Source organism: Piliocolobus tephrosceles, chromosome 3, assembly GCF_002776525.5.
Source record: "Piliocolobus tephrosceles isolate RC106 chromosome 3, ASM277652v3, whole genome shotgun sequence".
Classification (NCBI taxonomy): Eukaryota; Metazoa; Chordata; class Mammalia; order Primates; family Cercopithecidae; genus Piliocolobus; species Piliocolobus tephrosceles.
Window position 1 is genome coordinate 120,161,917 of NC_045436.1, and position 26,159 is coordinate 120,188,075.

At 33.5% G+C, this 26,159-nt stretch overlaps 1 protein-coding gene across 4 annotated transcripts; it reads left to right on the plus strand.

Moving 5' to 3' along the window:
* Positions 1 to 436: 436 nt before the first annotated feature.
* On the plus strand, positions 437 to 15,025 carry UGT2B4 (UDP glucuronosyltransferase family 2 member B4). 4 transcript variants are annotated; one of them, XM_023196532.1, is made up of 7 exons: positions 437 to 746; positions 1,098 to 1,157; positions 3,786 to 3,934; positions 8,035 to 8,166; positions 10,867 to 10,954; positions 12,113 to 12,332; positions 14,749 to 15,025. In XM_023196532.1, exons 1-7 carry the CDS (start codon positions 437 to 439, stop codon positions 15,023 to 15,025), a joined length of 1,236 nt encoding a protein of 411 aa, XP_023052300.1. The 4 variants fall into 4 exon arrangements, with proteins under 4 accessions (XP_023052300.1, XP_023052297.1, XP_023052298.1 ...); XM_023196529.1 differs by having other exon boundaries at positions 437 to 1,157; XM_023196530.1 differs by lacking the exon at positions 1,098 to 1,157 and having other exon boundaries at positions 437 to 905.
* The last annotated feature ends 11,134 nt before the right edge of the window (positions 15,026 to 26,159 follow it).

Genomic DNA, 26,159 nt, shown 5'->3' on the forward strand with positions numbered 1-26,159 from the left:
ATAAGTGATCATTTGTATGGTATCTGAATTATAGTTCAACAAATTAACAGAAGTTTTTGAACCATGTTTAGCTATTTTATCTTTAGTTCTGTGTCAAAGAAACTGCAGGAACATGACCCTTTCACAGCTACTATTATGGACACTATTCTAAAATATATTACATGAATCAGGTGATGTGTCCATCCAAGATCACTGATATTAGCTGAATTATAGCACTTAGAAATATGAAAAGGAAAATAAACCCACTTGTGTAAACAGGTCTTCTACCTTTTATTTGTCTCCTTGTTATCCACATGCTCAGACTGCTAATATAATGCGCTTACTTTGACGTGTAAAAGTTACATTTTAACTTCTTGAGTGATTTATACTTGGATGTCCCCATGAAAAATGACAGAAAGGAGCGGTAACTGGAAAACAAGCATTGCATTGCATCAGGATGTCTATGAAATGGACTTCAGCTCTTCTGCTGATACAGCTGAGCTGTTACTTGAGCTCTGGGAGTTGTGGAAAGGTGCTGGTGTGGCCCACAGAATTCAGCCATTGGATGAATATAAAGACAATCCTGGATGAGCTTGTCCAGAGAGGTCATGAGGTGACTGTATTGGCATATTCTCCTTCCATTCTTCCTGATCCCAAAAACCCATCCGCTCTTAAATTTGAAATTTGTTCTACATCTTTAACTGAAACTGAGTTTAATGATAGCGTCACACAACTGGTTAAGAGATGGTCAGACGTTCCAAAAGACACATTTTGGCCACATTTTTTGCAAGTACAAGAAATGATGTGGACATATGGTGACATGATTAGACAGTTCTGTAAAGATGTGGTTTCTAATAAGAAACTTATGAAGAAACTACAGGAGGCAAGATTTGATGTTGTTCTTGCAGATCCTATTTCCCCCTGTGGTGAGCTGCTGGCTGAGCTACTTAAAATACCCTTTGTGTACAGCCTCCGCTTCTCTCTTGGCTACACAATTGAAAAGCATGGTGGAGGATTTCTACTCCCTCCTTCCTACGTACCTGTTGTTATGTCAGAATTCAGTGATCAAATGAGTTTCATGGAGAGAGTAAAAAATATGATCTATATGATTTATTTTGACTTTTGGTTCCAAGGATGGGATATGAAGAAGTGGAATCAGTTTTACAGTGAAGTTCTAGGTAAGTAATTTTTTTCAATTGGTAGCATGGAGATCTAACTTTCTTGTACCTTTGAAGCTGAGCTAGTATAAAGCCATAAAGTCAGGGTAGTGGGAACTTCTAGCAAGTGAGTATATCAAATGAAAGAAAAAGATTATCAAACTCACAAACACTATAGAAAAGATAAATCATAGAATCTGTTAAAATACTGTGGCCATTAACCATACAGAACACTCCAGGAAGTCATAAACCTGTATATTGGTGCACCTTAGATTTCTTTAAGCAATCTCACATCTGTTGTATTATAATTTTTTTGTCTTAAAAAAAAGTCAGACTCATCAAGAAACATCTTGCTGGATGTGTACTGGTAGACTGAGTAGTTACACATTTTTCTAGAACTATCTATTTAACATTGCAGAACTTGTTTTTATCTTGTATACTTCAGTCTCCTTATTTAGTAATTGCAATATGTACTCATGTTACCAAGAGGTTTCCTCCACAGTTCAGAGAACTAATGTCTCCATTTCAGAAGCAGAAACCAATGCATATAATTTAAAGTTTCCAATGCTTCTATTCTCCTTCACTTAAGGATTGGAAACCATTCATTTTAAGGCTAATCATCTTGTCAAAGTGTGAACATTAAGTTGTAACTGTACATATCCTTTGCCCACTTTTTGATGGGGTTGTTTGTTTTTTTCTTGTAAATTTGTTTGAGTTCTTTGTGGGTTCTGAATATTAGCCCTTTGTCAGATGAGTAGATTGCAAAAATTTTCTCCCATTCTGTAGGTTGCCTGTTCACTCTGATGGTAGTTTCTTTTGCTGTGCAGAAGCTCTTTAGTTTAATTAGATCCCATTTGTCAATTTTGGCTTTTGTTGTCGTTGCTTTTGGTGTTTTAGACATGAAGTCCTTGCCCATGCCTATATCCTGAAAGGTATTACCTAGGTTTCCTTCTAGGGTTTTTATGGTATTAGGTCTCACATTTAAGTCTCTAATTCATCTTGAATTAATTTTCGTATAAGGAGTAAGGAAAAGATCCACTTTCAGCTTTCTACTTATGGCTAGCCAATTTTCCCAGCACCATTTATTAAATAGGGAATCCTTTCCCCATTTCCTGTTAAGGATATGAACAGACATTTCTCAAAAGAAGACATGCATACAGCCAACAGACACATGAAAAAATGTTCGTCATTACTGGCCATCAGAGATATGCAAGTCAAAACCACAATGAGATACCATCTCACACCAGTTAGAATGGCAATCATTAAAAAGTTAGGAAACAACAGGTGCTGGAGAGGATGTGGAGAAATAGGAACACTTTTACACTGTTGGTGGGATTGTAAACTAGTTCAACCATTATGGAAAACAGTATGGCGATTCCTCAAGGATCTAGAACTAGAAGTACCATATGACCCAGCCATCCCATTACTGGGTATATACCCAAAGGATTATAAATCATGCTGCTATAAAGGCACATGCACACGTATGTTTATTGTGGCACTATTCACAATAGCAAAGACTTGGAATCAACCCAAATGTCCAACAGTGACAGACTGGATTAAGAACATGTGGCACATATACACCATGGAAAACTATGCAGCCATGTAAAAGGATGAGTTCGTGTCCTTTGTAGGGACATGGATGCAGCTGGAAACCATCATTCTCAGCAAACTATTGCAAGAACAGAAAACCAAACACCGCATGTTCTCACTCATAGGTGGGAACTGAACAATGAGATCACTTGGACTCGGGAAGGGGAATGTCACACACTGGGGTCTATTTTGGGGAGGGAGGAGGGGGGAGGGATTGCATTGGGAGTTATACCTGATGTAAATGATGAGTTGATGGGTGCTGATGAGTTGATGGGTGCAGCACACCAACATGGCACAAGTATACATATGTAACAAACCTGCACGTTGTGCACATGTAACCTAGAACTTAGAGTAATAATTTTAAAAAAGTTATAACTGTATAGTTTTTTGAAGCTATGCATCTTTATTTAAAATATGAACCAAATTAAGATTGAACACAAATGTCTATTTTAATAATTTCTCAAAGCTTTCTAGCTGTAATTTGTAAATATATTTACTTACAAATTAATATTGTTAAGATCTTAGCATAAATCAAAAGCAATAGCAGGTACAAGGATTTCAGCCATAATTTCAAAATAATCAACAGTTCACTTGAAGATCCAAAGATAAAAGTACTAGATTAATGAATTATGGAAATGACACTATTTCTTAGAAAATTATTTTCATGGATACAGTAGAATTCATTGATAATGGAGCTCCAAGAGTGACTTTTATGTATATGTGTTACTATGAAGGTTTAAAAAATAAGGAAATGGAGACTAATTCTCCATGGCTTGTTTATGATTGTGAATATACTGATGTGACATAAGGGATGTAGTTTTCCCTCATGATTCTCTCACCACTTTGTCTTTCTTGTAAATACACAGGGGAAAATATATAATACATAATAATTAAATTATGCCTATATATGAATATATATATATATATACACACATATATATATATATTTCAAAGCATAAGCACTTCACTTGAATTTTTGCCTACATTATTCTAACTTCTTTCAGAAAATTACCTAATGATCTGTGTCATCTACTTTTTCTTGTTTTATTTTCCCATCAGGAAGACCTACTACATTATTCGAGACAATGGCAAAAGCTGAGATATGGCTTATTCGAAACTACTGGGATTTTCAGTTTCCTCACCCACTCTTACCAAATGTTGAGTTCGTTGGAGGACTCCACTGCAAACCTGCCAAACCCCTACCTAAGGTAAACTATTACTGTTTGTTTGTCTGCTTTGAATTTTCAGTGCAAATAGTTCTACATTCATTCAGAGTGTTTGACTTACACTGGAAAAAACATGGGTAGTGGGAAGGTAAAGCACATACCAATTTAAAACTCACATACATGTTGATACCATCACAAGTTTGTGAATTTCATCATTATTACAGATAAAGAGGGATACTAAGGAGATTTTGAAAATAGGGTGGGTAAATTAAAGTTTTGATTATGCAACACATAATAAGGTACTGGCCGTTCCTTCAAAGAATATTGATAACGAGATTAGCACACACCACAGGTAAGTGTATTGGACACAGTTTCTGTCCCAACACACCTTATATTTACTTTGAAAGATAGAATATATGCAAGTAATAGAAACTGTGCAAAAACTATTATCTCCAGGGAAAAACCAATGCTAAGGAAGCATCCAGTGTAGATAATATAGTATCCTTGAGTCACTGATGTTAATAAGTTAGATGAGAGCTGAACAATATGCAGGAATAGATGAAAGAATGAGAGAGGGAAAAAAGCACAAAAAGAAAAGCACGCAAAATGTTCAGGGCAGTTCTCAAGACTCAAAGTTTAGTTTGCAAGGGAGACACTGAGTAAGAATCAGATGATGCTGACAGGCAAGATAAAAGCCAGATATTCCTTAGGAACTGAAATATGTATTAAGCACATTTAGGAACTACTAAAAAGAGTTAAGAAAAGAAAATATGTGATAAGATTATATTTTAAAAAATATTCCAAGATGTTCAATGAATTAAATTGCAGAAGGGCCAGACTGGAAAGATCCGACCGTTCAGAAAATTTTGTATGAATTCAAGTAGCAGATGATGGAAAAGTGGACTAGAAAGTGGATAGAATTAACTATGCCTACTTTTGCAGTAATACTGCTAACTTCATATTACTTAACATGTATAAGTCACTTGAGATATCATTCCTCATTTAATAGAAACTAATTATTCAGTGCTTCAAGATTGCATTCTCTAACAAAGTCCTACCTGTCTTCTATATGACAGTTACCTTGTGGCCTTGATTAAAAGAAGACATGTCAGTTCTGACAGTAAGATGAGCGAGCTGAAATTGTAAAATTCTACCCTAAGTGATAAGGATCTTCACCAGTATTCTAACTTACAAGAAAATAATTCTTTAACAATATAATTGTGTTATTTGAATAATATTTGAAGCAAGACCACGTGTTCACTTGATTTTATTCAAACATTTACATCATTCTGCATTGAGATTCCAGAGGTTTACATCTTAGCATAAACGTACCCTATTAGAGCAGGTGTTTTCTGCCTTAAAACAAACAACTCAGTAAAGCTTCTCGGAGTAACTTGTGTCTTAACATCATAGCTGCCTGATAGAGAAGCACAGAAAAATTGAACAATGCATGTATAGTAAATACCCAATAATTTCTACCACTTGTATCTGAATAGTGCCCTTATTTTACAATAACAAAAGAATTCTGTCATCATATAACATTATAATCTTTATGAAGAAACATAAGAACTTCATATACTTTAAATTGATATCACAGTTTTAAGAAATAGGTAGAAAGTAAGCATTCTTTATTACATTATTATGTAATCTCGTAAGAGATCATTTTTGTCTGCCTCCTTATTAGCCGCAACATGATACTGATATTTTATTCCCTAGTTAAAATTTAATATCTATGTTGTATTCAAATTGTATGGGCTTCATATTGGTAATTTTCTAAAGAGACAAAAGCTGAGGTGAGACTATTGGAAATTCTGTGTCACCCTATCCTACTCTTGAAAGATTTCCCCACTCACATTAAGGGAAACCGATAGTGCCAGTAGGAGGAGAAAGAAAGTAGGAGGTGTAGCAGGATAAGAAAAAGGATGACTAGTAGTACAACAGTGATAATTACTAATACTAGCTGTTGTTAATTACTTATAGTAGCTGTTGTTATTAACTTGAAGAAAGCTTTGACTGCAAGTCAATGGTTGTGAAACCCGTTTTCTAATTGTTCATTATGTAAAATAATTATAAAGCCAAGTTGCTTTCTATTCAATTAAATATTAGATTCTCAGATAATTTATGTATATTTTAATAGAAAAGGACAATTGGCAAATGTATCAAGTGTTAAAAATGCATATAGACATTGGTTTTATAAGATATTTACATGAAATCATACAGAGAAAAAAATCAAGATATACATATTTAATATTTATGGAAAATATTCATAAAATATACATTGGAAGTAATCAAACATCTTAAATGAAGGAATAATTAAAAACTTATATTAGATACATACTGTAACATTATAATAATTTTATCAATACAATATTCAGTTACAGTCAGCTTTAATACAAGTAAAGCAAGGCAGAAAATTATAAATATTACAAGATGACACATTTTTTTGTAGGAGGAAAAGTACATATAATAAGAACAAAATTGTCTAAGTAAATGTCACAAGTGTACATTGAGCTATAAAAATAGAACAAAAGCCATGATGAAAACATACATAGTTTACCATGATAACATCTCTAGAGAGAAATTTTATTTAAAATTTTATTTTCTTTTTAGAACTTTTAATACTTTTGTAAAATTCCTTATATAAATAGTTTTTTTTTTTTTTAAGTTGTCACAGAATGGGAAACCATTAGTCCACATCGATAATGAATCTTTAAACCATGGTTATATTTCTTTAACACTGGGTAGATGAAGAAAGCTCTGAGCATCAAGCCACTGAGACAAAACACGGAACATAAGTTACATCAAATGTGGCTACAGGTAATTGCAATCACACACAATACCTGGATATCCCATGTATTATCTGGAACAGTACTACAGTGACTCTGACATCATTAACACTAATTTCTTAAGATTAGAAGTCATATTTTAAAAAAATACTCAGCCATAAGTGGTCTGCAAATAAAAATTTGGAATTTTTTTCTTTGTTTTGTAAAGAACACTTAAGAGAAAGTTTTACCCCAATGACTATATCTGAAATTATTTAACTTTAAAAATTGGCATAGATTGGGGATGATTCTCAATAAATTCCAGCCAAGTACGTTTTCACCAAGATTTGTATGTGGTGTGAGTGAGCTACTCAAGAAAGTGACCAAATCTCTTCTGCAGAAAGGCCTGGCAGTCTCTCCCATTCTGGTGCAAGTGCTGCTGCCTCTGAGACACAGCAAAGAGATGATGAGAGTTCCTCACATGCAGTTAAAGATAGTACATCAATTTAACAGTGTGATTTCAGGGCAATAGGTGTTCCACCCAAACAATCATCTGAAAAATATGATCACTCAACTATCTAACTATCTAACTATCACTCAACTATCTAACTATATATTGTACAATTCTGTATTATAAATGAGACTCTTAGAATTAATTCATAGAAATTCCAAACCACAATAGCAGACTCCAGAATGTCAGTGATTCTTTACCACCACTTTTTACAGTTACTATTTTTTCTTTTTTGAAAAAAGACTGGAAAACTCTGACAAACTTTAAGTGACATGCAAAGGATTATAGTAAGATAAATGTAGATTTACATAATCCCAGCTCTGAGTAACTTTTCCTCAGTGCACAAAGGATTATAGTAAGATAAATGTAGATTTACATAATCGCAGCTGTGAGTAACTTTTCCTCAGTGCTCAGAGTCAGGGAAGTCAACCACTAATGACTTCCAACTAAAATAATTCTGTAGAAAACCTGCGTAAAATAAACATATGTGATTTAGCAGAACAACAATATAGCATTAAAGCCAAGTGGTGCCACTTTAAGGAGCCTACATTAGTACTTAAAATATTATAAATGAAGAGTTTGAGTATCTCCCCAAATACTATGTAATAGCTCTATTTCATTTCTCTCTCTCTCTCTCTCTCTCACACACACACACATACTTACACAAATACTCTTAACAGAGGCAACCAATCTCATAGTGTGCATCTTGCAAAAAAACTGAATAATCGAGTCAGTCAAAAAACATCCTTTACTCCAATTGTTCCTGATAGTAGTTGATTTTCTCTTTTTAGTTTGTATACCAATTTTTTCACAGTGCTTGCTGTGCTGATAATCTATTATGATGGAACACGTTCTTTTTTTCACAGGAAATGGAAGAGTTTGTCCAGAGCTCTGGAGAAAATGGTATTGTGGTGTTTTCTCTGGGGTCGATGATCAGTAACATGTCAGAAGAAAGGGCCAACGTAATTGCATCAGCCTTTGCCAAGATCCCACAAAAGGTAAGATAAAATGTCTTAATATTGTGAAAAACTGCTGAAAGAGGTTGTTAAAGTTTGTAAAGAATCCAATTGTAGAAACTTCCTGCCTATAAATGTAGCTGTTGGGAAAGCACAAATTATCTCAGATATTAATTCAAAATCAAAAATATGTATGGAAGATACTAAAATAATACAGAGGGTGATTTTTAATTGGTAATTAATTTGGCATTAATATTGTGATCGGGAATAAATATAATTAAGAGTTGCAGGTAAAGTTTTGATATTATGACACTGGGGTCAGGTAAGAGCTATCACCAAATTCTGCCCCTGTGATTTGATCCTTTTGTTTAAGATTTCCTGAGGGCACTGTACACCCTACAGATGTTAGAAAACATTACATTTTAGTAACTTCACTAGAACAATAACAATAGCAGGTATTTAAAAAGTCTGACATGCATCATGCAGGTTAGTGTTGCCATGTTACCCAGCCTCGTGTACTTCCGGTACAATTTGGAGTAGGCCTATTTGAGTGATGTTCAGGGTACTATTCAGAGAAAGGTAGGCCTAGGCTGTCAGACAACTAATATAAGGATCTACACAGCCAGGTAAATTTGGAGAAAGAGAAAAAGCAGCCTGCCTTGCTGGACCAGACCCAGCCAATGTCTGAAGTAGGAAGATGAAAGAAAGAGGGTGGAGATGAATCCTGCTCTGAGGGTGGACCCTGTGTAGTGTAATATGTGGCCCTACAAGGACGCTGCACTGTGAGATTAACAACTCCTCCCAAGGGAGGCAGCAGAAGGAAGGAAATACAGGAAGGACTCAAGCAGAAGGAAGCCAGGCAGGGGAAGAGATTCAGATGCTGCTTCCATAGAACATAGTAGGAACATATTTTCTTTTATATAGAATAAAATGTGTCGATCACTTTTTAGTTCCCTGTCTGACATAGCCTTCTTGTAATAGCCTATGCTAATATTTTGCCAAAATCTCAAAGTTATTTTAACATGGATGTAACAAATATAACTTAAACACTGTAAATTATTTTTTAATTTATAAGGATTCCTTGGGGGTACCAAAATTAGTAATGTAAACATAAAAATGTCTTGGCTACAGCCGAACATATAAATCTCTGTTGTCAAAATTTTGTAGCACATTGTCTAAGTGTTAGCAATCAGTTGACCAAAATTCAGCAAAATACAATTTTAAATTTATTCAAGAGTTGTATTTTTATTTGTGGTACCTATAGGTTCCTCATTTCTATGTTGAAAAAATATCCAAAATTAGCAATACTGAGAATACTCTGAATTTGTGTCAAAAGCTATCACTTGAAATTTTTCTTGCAAGTAGTGCTTGATAATTTGTAATTTCAAAGAAGTTATTACATGCTACCTTTGAGGCATTAATTGACTTCTTCCAGGTGCCTTATTTTGTAGACTTGCATTTTTATCAATCAAAAACATCAAACTCTATTAAAATTACTTATACACAAGTAGATATAAGTGAACTACTTCCCATATTACTCACAAAATGAATAAATTAATATTAAATTTTGTAGATGAAAACTCATAAAATACATAACACAAAATAAGCATATAGGTCATTAGTAAGTTGTTACTGATTTTTCACACTAGAATGATGACTCCCTAAAATTTTCAATGTATATAATTATTAAAATTGTTTATCTTTTTAAAATTAAATTCCATTTGTTAACTTTTAATTTCATGGTAAATGGGTATATTTGTTACATAGGAGAATTTATGCCTTGGGGATTTGTTGTACAGACTGTTTTGTCATGCAAGTAGAAAGATTAGTACCTTTTAGTTATTTTTCCTGATCCTTTCTCTCCTCCCAATCCCCACCCTCCAATAAGGCCCAGCATATGTTGTTCCTCTCTATATGTTCATGCATTCCCAACTTTTAGCTTCCACTTATAAGTGAAGGCATGCAGTATTCGGATTTCTGTTCCTGTGTTTGTTTGTGAAGGATAATGGTCTGCAGTTCACTTGTGTTCCTGCAAAAGATATGAACTTGTTCTGTTTTTGGCTACATAATAATTCACTCTGTACATATATCACATTTTCTTTATCCAATCCATCGTTGAAGGGCATTTAGATTGATTTCATGTCTTTGTGAGGATGAATAGTGCTGTAATGAACATATGTGTGCATGTTCTAATCTATAGTCCTTTGGATACATAACCAGTAATGGGATTGCTGGGTTGAATAGTATTTCTGCCTCTAGGATTTTGAGGAATCACCACCCTGTCTTCCACAATGGTTGAACTTACACATTGTGTACAAGCATTTCTTTTTCTATACAACATCACCAGCATCTGTTATTTTTTGAGTTTTTAATAATGGCCATTCTGACTGATGTGAGATGGTATCTCTTTGTGGTTTTCACCAGTGATGTTAAGCTTTTTTTCATAAAGAGGTTTGCCACATATAGGTTTTCTTTTGAAAAGTGTAACAACTTTTTTGAATACTTGAACTTTTCATTGGTAATCTTATTTGTCTAAGCTACTATTTTGAAAAATCATGATTTCCTTATATACCTAACTAATTATAAAATTAAGGAAATGAAATATGAGTATTCTATTTACATCAGTCTGAGTAGTTCTTGTTACTTAACATCCCTTGTTCTCATGGTTAATCTCTAGAGTTCTAGCATTCTATAACTTTTGGGCTCCTCTCATGGAATAAGATATTTTCTTCACTGTAACAGGTTCTGTGGAGATTTGATGGGAATAAACCAGATACCTTAGGACTCAATACTCAGCTGCACAAGTGGCTACCCCAGAATGATCTTCTTGGTAAGTCTCTGGAGAACAAATATTGAATATATTAGTAACAGATTATTAGAGTGTTAATAGTCATCATGAAACAAGTCTATTGAACATTTGTTATGGAAAAACTTAAAAATAAAATGAAACTTCTGTATATTTATTTTCCAGTCCTAGGGTGAAAAGAATAAACAATAATTGTTGGCATTTTATGATAGGCACCCACATTCTTTATGATCAGAGTATCTTTATTTCAGGTGTTATTTCCTCTCACAGAATTTTTCTGGCACTTCCTGGGTTGTCTTCCTTTCTCATATTTCTACAACTTTACTTTCCTCTTCTGTAGGGTTATTTCAAATGTCATTAAAAATAACAGCTCTTCTGCTACCACCATGGACACTGCATTTTCTGTAGTATTAAATCTCTAATCTTAATCGAAGAGTGTTGACACATTTCATAATGAAATGTGACCTGTCTTTCCTCAATTCTAGCACCACCAACACTTCACTGCCTGCTGCCTTGCACACCCCACATATCACACTCCATGACTGTACTTAAGAGAATACATTCCAGCCAAAGTGGCTCACACCTGTAATCCTAGCACTTTGGGAGGCTGATGTGGGCGGATTGACTGAGCTCAGGAGTTCAAGACCCTCCTAGGCAGCATGGTGAAACTCAGTCTCCATTAAAATACCAAAAATTAACGGGGATGGCGGTTTGCCCCTGTAGTCCCAGCTACTCAGAAGGCTCAGTGGGAGAATTGCCTGAACTCAGGAGGTGGAGGTTGCACTGAGCCAAGATTGCACCACTGCACTGCACCCTGGCGACAGAGGGAGAGTCCATCTCCATTAAAACAAAACAAAGCAAAAAACAAGAACACATTCTTACATGCCCATCCCTTTTCCGTGCTTTTTCCTTTTTGCACATTGTGTTTCCTTATCTAAATTGCACTTTTTTGTTAGTACAACTGGTAATCTTGTATTATTTTTTTCGGTCTGAAGTTAAACACACTACATAGCCTTCACTTACATCTCCAGCAGAAGTAGGTGCTCCTTCCTCTGAAGTCTGAAAACAATTTTATTTCAGTTCAGTGTGTTATCTAGGAAATACCGCCACATTCAGATTCTTCCACTATGCATTTCTATTTTATTCCTATGAATGATTTTGCTAAAATTCCTTCAATCCTAGGTCATCCAAAAACCAGAGCTTTTATAACTCATGGTGGAGCCAATGGCATCTACGAGGCGATCTACCATGGGGTCCCCATGGTGGGCGTTCCATTGTTTGCCGATCAGCTTGATAACATTGCTCACATGAAGGCCAAGGGCGCAGCTGTTAGTTTGGACTTCAACACAATGTCAAGTACAGACTTACTCCATGCACTGAAAACAGTAATTAATGATCCTTTGTGAGTATAACTTTTTCTTTACTCTGTGGTATTTATAGATAGATTCTCTTGTCAATAGTGAGTATGGCTCTTATCCTTTTTATAAGAGACTGATTTTGAAAGAATTTAAATGATTTAAACAATCTGAAATCTGCTTTTATTTTTGAGTTGTTATTTAAAAATTTTATTTGAACCACATATATTTAACGAATAACCAATTATTGAAATAATTTTCTACACACAAAAAATTTTAAAGTAATATACATAATAAGACATTTTAAAATACATTTGACATAATCAATCCACAATAGAAAGGAAGGATAAACTTGAAATCATAGAATAAAATATTTTAATTCAATAACTAAAATGCCTCAAGGTATATCTTTTTTCTCACTGAAAAATTTATTTTTATTATCATGATTGTAACAGACTTGATAATTTAACTTCTATAGCATAAAACCCAGCTACTTAAAGTATAAAATCCTAATGTATTTAGTATGCTTACAGTTACGAAGCCATCACTATTATATAATTTTAGAACATTTTGATCATCATAAAAGAAACCATAATGGTATAGAAGTCACTTCCCATCACCCCTTAGCCCCAGGCTAACACCAATTTGCTTTCCTTCTCTATATTCTCTCTACATATTTCATACAAATTGAATCATACAACTTATGACGTGTAAATGGCTTCTTTCACCAATTACAATTTTTGTTGTTTTTATGGTTTTTGACTTTATTTATGTTGTGTGTATTAACATTTCATTTCTTTTTACAGCAACATATTTTATAATATAGGTATGTCACATTTTATTTGTCTCTATCATGATCTGAGAGATAGGTAAATTGGTGTTTTCACTTCACAATAATGTTTAAGATGATCTTACCTTTTTGAGCTGTCTCACGTAGTGTGTGTACATTTATTTTATGTGTTTTATACTTAAATGTGTATTTTAGAAGCCATATAATGTATTTTAAGATTCTAGGCATCAAATAATTTAAAAATAAACACAAAAAATAGAGGAAATCCTAGGTATTCTATCATAGTGTGGCCAGGAAAAGCCTCTCTTATCAGTAACATTTAGAGGGTACCTCAAAAAGAGATGGAAGTATGTCTTGGGTTGTTGCAAGAAAGAATACTTCAACCGTGGGTAGAGGGGACACAATGTGTAAGGTGCTAAGATGGGAGCTTAAAGAAAAATATAAGGCCAACGTCCCTAGAAGACCTAGTGTGCATGGGAAAGTTTCTGGAGGAGAGCTTGCCAGTGTCTGATATTGGAGGATCCCGAGGACCAAATAACAGAGTTGGATTTTATTCTTGATATGATGAAAGTTCAGGCAAAAGTCTTAATCAAGGCAGTGTCATAATCTGATTTTTTTTTTTCAGAAAAAAATCATTCCAGCTGCTGGGTGAGAAACAGTAGGGCACAAAATATTAGAATAGAAGCAGAGCTCCTGGCTATGAGGCATTTCACCCACATGACACAATTCATCTTTAGAAACTTAAGGATGATAATTCTCAATTTGTATTTTAACTATATATCTTTCTCCACTTAAAATGGCTCATGATGTTGAGCATGATTTTATATGCCTGTTTGAGACCTAGAGGAATGTAATTGTATATTTCATAAGACAAAGGATAAATGCCTAAGCGATGGGTACCCTTTTCTTCATGATGTGATTATTTCACATTGCAGCCTGTATCAGAACATCTCATGTACCTCATGAATATTGACACCTACTATGTACTCAAAAAAACTAAAAATTAAAAGAAATAAAATTGCTCATATGTTCTCTACCTCAAATAATTAACTTTCTCACCTGAACTTCCATTTTTACTTTAAAAATATTTGTCTATTATGAAATCCAATTTAAAATCCAAACTTTCTATGATGACTCAAGTTAAAATACACAAATTCTATGTCAATTCTATTACATTTACTTTGAATCATATGATACTTGAAAAACCTTTCATTGACTTGATATGCTCAGGCAAATTAAGTTACTTTTTTTCTTTTCTTTTCTTTTTTTTTTTTTTTTTTTGAGGGGGTTTCACTCTGTCACCAGGCTGGAGTGGAGTACAGTGGTGTGATCTTGGCTCACTGCAACCTCCCCGTCTTGGTTTCAAGTGATCCTCCTGTCTCAGCCTCCCCAGGAGCTGGGACTACAGGTGTGTGCCACCACGCCTGGGTAATTTTTTTTTTTTTTTAACTAGAGATAGGGTTACACCATGTTAGCCAGGATGGTCTTGATCTCCTGACCTTGTGATCCACCTTCCTCGGCCTCCCAAATTACTGGGATACAGGTGTGAGCCACCACGCCTGGCCTAATTAACTTACTTTCTTTTTTTATTATTTTTTAAAAATTTATTATTATTATTATACTTAATTTCTAGGGTACATGTCAATGTTGATACCTTTATGCTTATCATTTAGATATAAAGAGAATGCTATGAAATTATCAAGCATTCATCATGATCAACCAGTGAAGCCCCTGGATCGAGCAGTCTTCTGGATTGAATTTGTCATGCGCCATAAAGGAGCCAAACACCTTCGGGTTGCTGCCTACGACCTCACCTGGTTCCAGTACCACTCTTTGGATGTGATTGGATTCCTGCTGGTCTGTGTGGCAACTGTGATTTTCATCATCACAAAATGTCTGTTTTGTGTCTGGAAGTTTGTTAGAACAGGAAAGAAGGGAAAAAGAGATTAATTACGTCTGAGGCTGGAAGCTGCAAAATCCGATAAATGAGACTCCTTCAGTTTATTACAACAAGAAGAGGTCGTGATACAAGATTCCTTTCTTCTTGTCACAAAACATCTTTCAAAACTTACCTTTTCAAGTCTAAATTTCTTTTTTAGAGATTTAATGCCTGTTTAACCATTAGAAATATTTCACTTGAAGGAGGAAAACATTAGGGAAAATAAAAATGATATAAAGTCATATGAACTTACATTGAAATGTATTGAGCTTATATTGAAATTTATTGTTTTACTTCATAGTTTGTATGAAAAAATGTACTAAACTTAATTACATATCACACATTGTACATGGAAACAAGAACCTTAAGAAGTGCCCTGACAATATCAATACTGTTTTGCACATACTCAGCATATTTTGAATTCATTTCATGCAAGGTTGTTTTGTTTTAACTGTCTCTGAGGAAACTATTAAATAATTAGATTGTATAAATAGTCTCTCTCTTCCTCTTGATATTTTGAGATGAGTGTTGCTGCTTGGCTTTTACTGTGCATCCAGCTTCAGCGTCACTTTTTCTCCTAAAAGGTATGATAAAAATGCTTACCCTTTTAGAGCTTCAGTCATTTCCCAGTGGAAAGTATGTGAAATTAGAAATACAGCAACTCATACCTGGTTTCTACCACAAAATAAACCAAATTTCAATGTGTTTGTTTTTTTGAGCCAATTCTATTTTTCTGGTCATTTAAAAACATTCATCTGTTTTTTAATTTTTTTTTTTTTTAGTTATTTCAATAGTTTTTGGGTGATGGTTTTTCGTTACATGGATAAGCTCTTTAGTGGTGATTTTTCAGATTTTGGTGCACCCATTACTCAAGCAATATACACTGTACCCAATGTGTAGTGTTTTATCCCTCACCCCTCTCCTACCCTTCCTTCTGAGTTCCGAGAGTCAATTATATCATTCTTAAGACTTTGTGTACTAATAGCTTCAGTCCCTCTTATAAGTGAGAGCATACATTGTTTGGTTTTATATTCCTGAATTACTTAGAATAATGGTCTCCAACTACATCCAGGTTTGTCTCTTTTGATGGCTGAGTAGTATTCCTATATATATGTGTGTGTATGTGTGTGTGTGTGTGTGTGTGTGTGTGTGTGTGTGTATCTCACATTTACTTTATCCACCCATTGGTTAATGGGAATCTAGGCTGGTTCCACAGTTTTGCAATTGTGAATTGTGCTGCTATAAACATGTGTGTGTTTGAGTTTTTTCATATAATGACTTATTTTCCTCTGGATAGATGTCCAACGGTGGAATTGCTGGATCAAATGGCAGTTCTACTTTTAATTATTTAAGGGATATCCATATTGTTTGCCATAGTGGCTGTACTAGTTTGCATTCCCACCAGCAGTGTAAATGTGTTCCCTTATTAGCACCATGCCAACATCTCTTATTTTTGGATTTTTAAACTATGGACATTCACCATTTGTATATCTTCTTTCAAAAATTTTCTATTCATGTTCTTAGGCTACATTTTGAGGGATTACTAGTTTTTCTCTTGCTGATTTGTTTAAGTACTTGGTAGATTGTTGATATTAGTCTTTTGTGGGATGTGCAGTTTGTGAAGATGTTCTCTAACTCTGTGAGTTGTCTGCTTACTTTGCTGATTATTTTTTTGCTGTTCAGAAGCTTTTTAGTGTAATTAAGTTCCATCTATTTATCTTTGCTTTTGTTGTCTTTGCTTTTGGGTTCCTGGTCATGAAGTCTTTGCCTAAGCCAATGTCTAGAAGAGTTTTTCCGATGTTATCATCTACAATTTTTACACTTCCAGGTCTTAGATTTAATTATTTGATTCATCTTGAGTTGATCTTCATATAAGGTGAGAGATGAGTATCCAGTTTCATTCTTCTACATGTGGCCAGCGAATTATTCCAGCACCATTTGTTGAATAGGGGGTCCTTTCCCCACTTTATGTTTTTGTTTGCTTTGTCAAAGACTAGTTGGCTATAAGTATTTAGTTTTATTACTGAATTCTCTCTTCTATTTCTTTGGTCTACATGTCTGTTTTTATACCAGTACCATGCTGTTTTGTTAACTATAGCCTTGTAGTATAGTTTGAAGTAGGGTAATGTGACACCTCCAGATTTTTTTTTTCTTAGTCTGGCTTTGGCTATGTGGGCATCAAAGCTGAGAATCAAATCAAATCCTCAACCCCTATTACAACATCTGCAATAATAATAATAATAATAATAATAATAATAATAATAATAATAAAATACTTAGAAATATACCTAACCAAGAAGGTGAAAGTTCTCCACAAAGAAGACCACAAAACTCTTCTGAAATAAATCATAGATGTTGCAAACAAATGGAAACACACTCCGTGTTCATTGATGGCCTGAATAAATATTGTGAATATGACCATACTGCCAAATGCAATCTATAAATTCAATGCATTTTCCATTAAAATATCATCATCATTATTCACAGAACTAAAAAAACAACTAAAATTCTAAATTTCATATAGGTTCTATTCTCATTTTTGACCTTTAATGACAAATGTAAGGTCTTATTTTGTGGTTGTGATAATATAGGAATTTCATTATAAAGGGATTAAGTGTATTGTTAATCCTGCTAAACTTACATGTACATATACATGTCCATTTATTCTAAAATGAGACACTGCATCATTTAGTTGCCTAATAGATACATGGTGAAATTCAATGTGTTTATTGATGACAGTTTGACATAATAATTATTATTCCATATACTGTACTTCAGATAATGTCAAATTTTTCTCTTTTTCCAAGGGTCTTTTGATCCTTTTCCTCTCCAAATATAAAATAGAAACATGAAATCCTTTAGCATGACAAAAAGTGTACAAAGTATACAGTGACTTTATAAATGTTGTGCAAAATAGCTGAATCAAGCCATAAATCTTCTTTAATGTACACATCAGGGAAGCACTTTATGATAAATGTGGTCTAGATGGACAGAAACCTGGTTGTCTTTGTTGGTAAGAATCATTACTCTTTCCTAATTATCACACAAGTGTTCTCCAGTCTAAGGAATGATTTAAATATAAATATTATATATATATATATATATATGCCACTATATATGTATATATTTTATATATCTTTATATAAATCATGACTATATATACACACACACAGTAAAACATTGATGCTAGAGAAATTATAGGAAGAGTTTGTAACAGAATATTTCATACAAATCATCCAGGAATTGATACATATACAAAGAAACACAGAACTAATATAGTGCCAAATGTTAATAATGTTGTTTTATCATGCTTATAAACCTGTGTTTATTTACATTAAACCTATCCTACAACACATGTAACAATAGATTGGTATCCATTGTTTAGTGACAGCTACAGAACAACAACCAAACAAGACAAACAATCTAATATAAAAGTTGATGAAAGTATGAATAGGTAATTAAAAGTAAAAATGATAAATAACATATAAAAGATGATAAAGTTACTGATGCTCCAATAAATAGAAATAATGCCAATAAATTATTGCTATAAAAATCTCAAATAGAAGAGTCCACATAACATGATGGTTAAAAGCTGGCAGTCTGAATTCAGGTCACCTTGATTTGAATCTCTGAGAAACCACTACACAATGATGTGTGTTGGACAAGGTATTTAAACTTTATTTCCCTCAGCTTTCCCACCAATGAAATGGCAATGGTGGTCACAGTATTATCTACCTCATGGGGTTGCGGAAGGAGGGAATTCACTAACATTGCAAAGCACTAGAAACAGTTTTGTATACATCAAAATAAAATTTGCACTCATAATTAAACAACAAAAAAAAAATTTCCACAACAATTTTGCTGTTGATAAAATTGCATAGTACATGCCAGGCACGGTGGCTCATATCTGTAATCCTAGCCCTGGGGGAGGCCAAGGTAGATGGATCATGAGCTCAAGAGATTGAGACCATCCTGGACAACATGGTGAAACCCTATCTGTACTAAAAATACAAAAACCAGCTGGGCATGGTGGAGTGTGCCTGTAGTCCCAGGTACTTGGGAGGCTGAAGCAAGAGAATCGCTTGAACCCCAGGAGGCAGTGGTTGTAGTGAACTGAGATCACTGCACTCCAGCCTGGTGATAGAGCGAGACTCTGTCTCAAAAAAAAAAAAAAAAAAAAAAAAAAAAAAAAAAAAAAAAAAAAAAAATACATAGTATAGTTCAAAGACATGAAAAACATGATATATTTGTAATGTAAATTATAAAAATGACAATTTACTATTTACTATTTCAAATGTGGGAATTAAATTTATAGCAAAAAGCAAGGGCGAACAAACTATGGTCTTTTAGTCAAATCTGGCCATCCACTTGTGTGTGTTTTTTTTTTTAAACAATTGATTAAAAATTTTTATGCCAAAAATCAAACATTTTAATCATTTAATGTGTATAATCCGTTGGCATTTAATACATTTGCAGTATTTTTCCACTACCACGACTGTCTAGATCCAAAGTATTTTTTCACTTCAAAAGGAAGCTTTATAACCATTAGACAGTCATCTCGCATTCTCCCATCCTCCATCTCCTGCAACCTGGCATTATCTGTTGGCATCGTTCTATAGCCTAGGAGATAATATTTTTTAAAAAGGCAAATAGGTACACAACTTCAACAAAAGTGTTTTTATTTTACCTTATTTCAACATCTCTTATTTGTTCATAAATGAAAGTTCTGTGATGTAGTATAATTAGTTTTAATTTCCTAATTGCTCTGTTATTAAATATATTCAGCAGTGTTGTGATTTATACTGTTATAATTTCTGTCCAATTTTGCAATGAAGTCTGTCTCATGAGAATTGCAGTAAACCAAGACCCTGGAAAGCTGTAATGGAGGTGAGGAAGTGAGATTCAGATGTGTGTGTCAGGTAAAACAGAATGAAATGAAAAAGCAAAACCAAAATGCATAAAATAGAAGAAATTAATAAGAATGAAAATCAGGATCTCAAAGAGATATTTGCACATCTATGTTCATAACAGCACTATTACAAAAGCTAAGAGTTGGAAACAACCCCAGTGTCAATCAGAGAATGAATATTAACAACTATGTGGTATATACACAAAATAAAATTTTACTCAGCCTTATAAAAAGGAATTGTGACACATGCTGCAATGTAGAAGAAACTTGATACCATTAGACTAAGAGAATAAATCAAAAAAGACAAACAGTGTAATCTACTCATATATAGCATTTAAGCTGTCAAATTCATAGAAAAAGAAAGTGATTACCAGGTGAAAAGGAGAGCATAAAATGGAAAGTTGTTGTATATTGGGTATAGAGTTTTCATTTTAGAAGAAAAAGTTCTGAAGATTGATTGCATAACATTGTGAATATATCTAGCATTCTCTGTGTACTTAGAAATGGTTATGATGAAAAATTTCATGTGTGTTTTACCATAGCCACTCCGCTAACAATTCTGGCTGATACTTGATTTTTTCTCCTTAGTTTCTTGCAGCAATTCTTTCAATAATATTTGCTGTGCTATTGCTCTTTTGTGATAGAGCAAATTATTTCTTCATAGGAAATGAAAACTTTCCCAGAGATTTGGAGAAAATAGCACTGCAGTTTTGTCTCTGGTGTCAATGGTCAGTAACATTACAGAAGAAAGGGTCAATGTGATTTCAATAGCCCTTGTGCACTTCTCACCAAAGGTTACATAAATTTCTGTAGTGACGGAAAACTACTGAAAAAAGTCTTCAACTATGCAAAGGGTTAAAAGATGAAAATGTCCTGCCTGAAAAGTTAGTTTTTAGGATAATTTTAATTCACCTCAGATGTCAATTTAAAAACAATGTATATGATAGATGATAACACAGTAAAAAGAGTGTTTTTAATTAACAATAATTTGACATGACCTTTATGATCAGAAAGAACATATAATGAAGAACTGCAGGGTGGCATTTTGGTATTTTCATGGTATTTGAGGCAGGTAACATGTATCAACAAATTCTGACCTGCCATTTGATATCTTTGTTTACAGGATTCCTGAGGTAAATCTACACATTACAAATGTTATCAGAAGGGAGTTATATATTGATGGGTAACTACACTAGCACAATAACAATAAGTAGGTATCAAAAAAAAATCTGAAATGTCTTATGGAGTTTAGACTTCCCATGTAATCTGAGCCTCTTTACTTTCCTTAATTTTGAAACAGGCCTATTCAGTGTGTTGTGCAGGGCACTATTCAGAGAAAGAAAGCCCAAGGCTCACCCACCTTGAGTCTAGGTACCCACTCAGCCAGGTAGATTTAGAGAGATAGAAAAACTAACCTGGCTCGATAGACTAGACCTTGCCAATGTCTGAAAGGAAGGGGTAACAGGAAGGAAGGTGATTGAATCCTGCCTTTAAGGTGGACCATGTCCAGTATAAAATGTGCCCCCGAAAGACTCCACTTCTAACCCATGTATTTACACTATCACCCACTTGAAGAAAACGAGGATATAAGAAAGAGTTAAGGCCAGGTGTGCTGGCTCATGCCTGTAATCCCAAGACTTGAGAAGCTGAAGTCGGAACAGTCCTTGAGCCAGGAGTTTGAGACCAGCCTGGGCAACATACAGAGACCCTGTCTTTACAAATAATGATAGTAATAATAATAATAATAATAATAATAATAATAATAATAATAATAAAATAGAAGTGTGCAGAAGTGCATGCCTGTGGCCCTAGCTATTCCCAAGGCTGAGGCAGGAGGGTTGATGGAGCCTAGGAGTTTAAGGTTGCAGTGAGCTATGAACAGACTTCTGCACTCCAGCCTGAAAGGCAGAGTGAGACTGTTTCAAATTTAAAAAAAAAAAAAAAAAAAAAAAAAAAGGAAAAAGAAGAAGAAAGAGGCAAAATATCAAGCAAGGAGAGAAGTTCCCATGTCTCAACCCCTAAAATATAGTAATAACTAACTTTCTAATATGTAAACACAACTATGATCTTTGAATATTTATGAAATGCTCTTTATTTTTATATTCTATGTAGCTTTTTGTAATTACCTATACTTTTTTTTTTTTTTTGGCTGCAAACCTGAAGTTACTTTTAACACTCACTTATAAAATACATTTTTAAAACTTGTAAATTATGCATTGGTTTATGAAGATTGCCTGGTAATTCCAAAATTAGTACCTCATTATGGTACTATGCATGTACCAAATGGCTTAGCTATAGACAACCATATTAAACATTGCTGTCAATGCTTTGGAGTATGTCATCGAAGATTTAACAGTCTTTGAATAAAATTTAGCATCATTGCATTTTAGAATTTTTTCAACTGCACTATTATTTATAAGATGCCATTCTTTCCCACATCTAAAAATGTCTATGTTAACAAATCTAATAACATGATGGATATATGTGAATAATGCCACTTGAAATTTTTTCTCTTTATATGTAATTCCTAAGCAGAATTAATTTATTTCTCATACAGAGAGGATTGAATAGATTTGCTTTCTTTGTAAATCAAAAGATGTCAGACTCTAACTATGGAACAAATGGATATAAGTAAACTGTCTCCCATTTCTTTGTTTTAAAATTTAAAAACTTAATAATAAATTTGGAAGATGAGAGTAAGTATAAGACACATACTATTTTAAAAAGTGTGAACCATTATTAATTTGTTACTCTTCTTCACACTAGAATTATGACTAACAATTAAATACTTGAATTTTTCATTTATTATCTCAATTGTCTAAGTCATTAAGTATGAAATATTATGATTGCATTTAAACTGGCTTAATGTAGAAATAAGTCCAGGAAATATAATTGTTCTATTCACTTCAGTCTTTTAGTAGTTCTCATTAATTAACCTGTCTTATCCTCATTTCTTTGTCTGCTATATAGAAGGCATTTAGCAGGGCTCTCAGTCTTTTTAGAATTCTAACACATATGCTTTAATTTGAATTTGACTCAGAACAAAGTATTTTCTTTATATAAATGATTACATGGAAATTTGATGACAGGAAATCAGATACCTTAGTACTAATTCTTCGCTGTATAGTGAGTAGTCAAGAATGACCTTGGTGAGACTCTGAAGAACAAAGATTGTAAACATGGCTAACAGCCAATCATGATGAAAATAGTTCAACAGAAAACAGATTCACCATTTATTATTTAAAAACTCAAAAATAAAATCTAATATCTTTATATTTATGTTCCAGTCCTGGGGAAAAAATACAATAAACTATAGCAGTTACTATTTTATTATACACAGTTACATTCTTTATGGCCAGAAACAAATTATCTTTATTTTTATTTTGACTGCAGTTACCTCTTAAACAATAAAAGTTCAATAGTTTTCTAGGTTGTTTGTCTCCTAATTCAATCATTACACACATCCTTTCTGCTTATGTTGGGATATTTCAATTGCAACTGAAAAATAACAGCCCATCTTTTATTTCCAGTGACTGCATTTTCTATGGGGAAAAAATCCCCAGTCTTTATCAGGAAGTCTTAACACATTTCATACTGAAGTGTGGCCTATATACTTATCTTTGGTGGTTTTAGTGGAAATATTTGTCAGAGGTTCTAGGCTAGTGCATACGTTTTAAAATAGTCAAAAAAGTGAAATAAGTGGAATTGTGGAAGATGGTAACAACACATTATAAGGAAGACTGAGAAAAAATTTGAAGCAGGGAAGCATGAATATTGTTAGAGTACTGACTACTTTTCAGCATGCTTATGCCAGTCTCTCAGCATGAGAGCTCATCAATTTTTTTTTTAATAAATTTTATTTGGTATGTTTAGGGTATACAAAGTGATATTATCAGATACAAATACATAGTGAAAAGGTTACTATAATGAAGCAGGTAAGCATGTCCATCATCCCACATTAGTAACTAATAATAATTAGTTATTATTAGTTGTTTTTAAAACGCTTCCACAATGCTTTATTTTCAGTAAATTGGCAGGATGTAATCAATCACTAGTTCCTCTTCTATTTAATTATAAGGAAATAATTTTGATGTTAATATTTTTAATCCCATCACTGATAAATTGTAGACCACTACTCCTTTCAAATTTGCCTTTATAAAACAATTGAAGAAATAAAATACTAGCATAAATGTGACCATATTCTTTCTTATTGTGGTTGTGGTTGCTTTTTTCTTATTTGAAATAATCATAAAATAATGGACTTGAAAGAGATAAATTGGAATATTTCTTTTTAACAGTCAAAATGTCTGAAACCATAAATACGTTGTCTTTAAATTATTTCAGTACACTCAATCATTTTAGTTATGCTATTACTATTATTTTTTAATATTAATTTTAATAACCATCATTCTGGTGTTGAAAATTTGTGAATAGTTAACACATATTGAATGTATGTGAAATGACCTGCATTATATTGATTCTTTGTATTATGTAAGTTCTTGATTGTAGTTTTTTACAATTGTATTAAAAACATAAAGCAGGATTAATGTCACCCTCTGAAAAACCATAGTCTACCCACTGTAATTTTTTAAATAAAAAGAAAAGAAGTAACCTCCATTGCTATTGTTACCGTGCCATGCATTAGCACTTTGTAGTTTTAACTTGGTAAGCATATACTTAAATGCATACTTATTATTTGTCTACTAGTCCATAATTTTTTCAACACTAAATACCTCAAAGCATTCAATACAATGCCTCAAAGTAAAATATAGAACATTCCTTAAATTCTAAAATCAAAATACAACAAGAAAAAATAGTAATAGCAAACATTGACTGAGAATCTCTTTATGATGAGAATAATTTTACCAAGTATTCTAACAATCATTGCATGACTACTCACAATAACCAGATAAGAAACATACACGATTCTTATTCATTCAATTGAACAATAAAATCTAGGAAGAGGTGCTTTTTTTACTCATAGTAAACATATATATATCATTGACTAGAGTGTATTTTTCAGTATTTTCTTACAAAATTTACATACAGTGAAATGCAGATATCTTCACTATACATTTTTTTTTTTTTTTTTTTGAGTTTCAACAAATGCTTACACCTCTACAAACCCAAACTACATAAAACATTATTGTAACCATAAAAATGTCCCTTCATGCCTCTTCCCAGCCTGGCTCAGCCCTTGCTTCCCAGAGGAGATTGTTTCAGAATACTTTCAGAATACTTATATATGAAATTACACGTGCATTATGTACTTTTTCGTGGTGAGTTTCTACTCAGCCTAACATGTTTTGGATTCATCTGTATTGTTGCATGTCAGAGATGTATATGAGTATACTGCATATTCTGCATCTCCGTTTGTTTATTCATTCTCTGGTTGGTGGATACTTGGGTTGTTCCTACAGTGTCTTGTGAGTGGGAGTTTTTGTTGTTGTCATTTGTTTGTTTATGAAGTCTAATTTATTATTTTATTATTTTTTATTTTATGGTTTTTCTCTAATCTGTCTCAGAAAGGTTTGCCTGCTGCCAAGTAATCAAGGGAGATGACTCCTGTTTTCCTCTAAAAGCTTTACGGTTGTGTTTGGTAGTCATTTTGTTTTGTTTTGAAACAAGGTCTCTCTCTGTTGCCCAGGCTGAAGTGCAGTGGCACCATTGAGGCTTACTATAACCTCCATCTCCTAGGCTCAAGGGATCCTCCCACCTCAGTCCGCTGAGCAGCTAGGAATACAGGAGCGCCACAATGATAGAGTAATTTTTTTAAAAAGATTTTGTAGAGACTTAATTTACTCTTTATTTTTTAATTTTTTTTTATTATACTTAAATTCTGGTATATGTGTGCAGAACATGCAGGTTTGTTACATAGGTATACATGTGCCATCGTAGTTTACTGCACCCATCAAACCATCATCTACATTAGGTATTTCTCCTAATGTGTCCCTCCCCTACCCCCCGACCCCCAATAGTCCCCAGTGTGATGTTCCCCTCCCTGTGTCCATGTGTACCCAATGTTCAACTTCCACTTATGAGTGAAAACATGAGGTATTTTATTTTCTGTTTTTGTGTTAGTTTGCTGAGAATGATGGTTTCCAACTTCATCCATGTCCCTGAAAATTACATGAATTCAGCCTTTTTTAATGGCTGCATAGTATTCCATGGTGTATATGTGCCACTTTATCCAACCTATCACTGATGGAAATTTGGGTTGGTTCCAAGTCTTTATT

What these genes read in the sequence shown, in the direction of transcription:
- UGT2B4 (XM_023196529.1), top strand. Translation starts at nt 437, where the DNA reads ATGTCTATGAAATGGACTTCAGCTCTTCTGCTGATACAGCTGAGCTGT. An exon ending in GTTTTACAGTGAAGTTCTAG is followed by an intron (nt 1,158 to 3,785) that starts GTAAGTAATTTT and finishes TTTTCCCATCAG; the next exon opens with GAAGACCTACTACATTATTC. An exon ending in CTGCCAAACCCCTACCTAAG is followed by an intron (nt 3,935 to 8,034) that starts GTAAACTATTAC and finishes TTTTTTTCACAG; the next exon opens with GAAATGGAAGAGTTTGTCCA.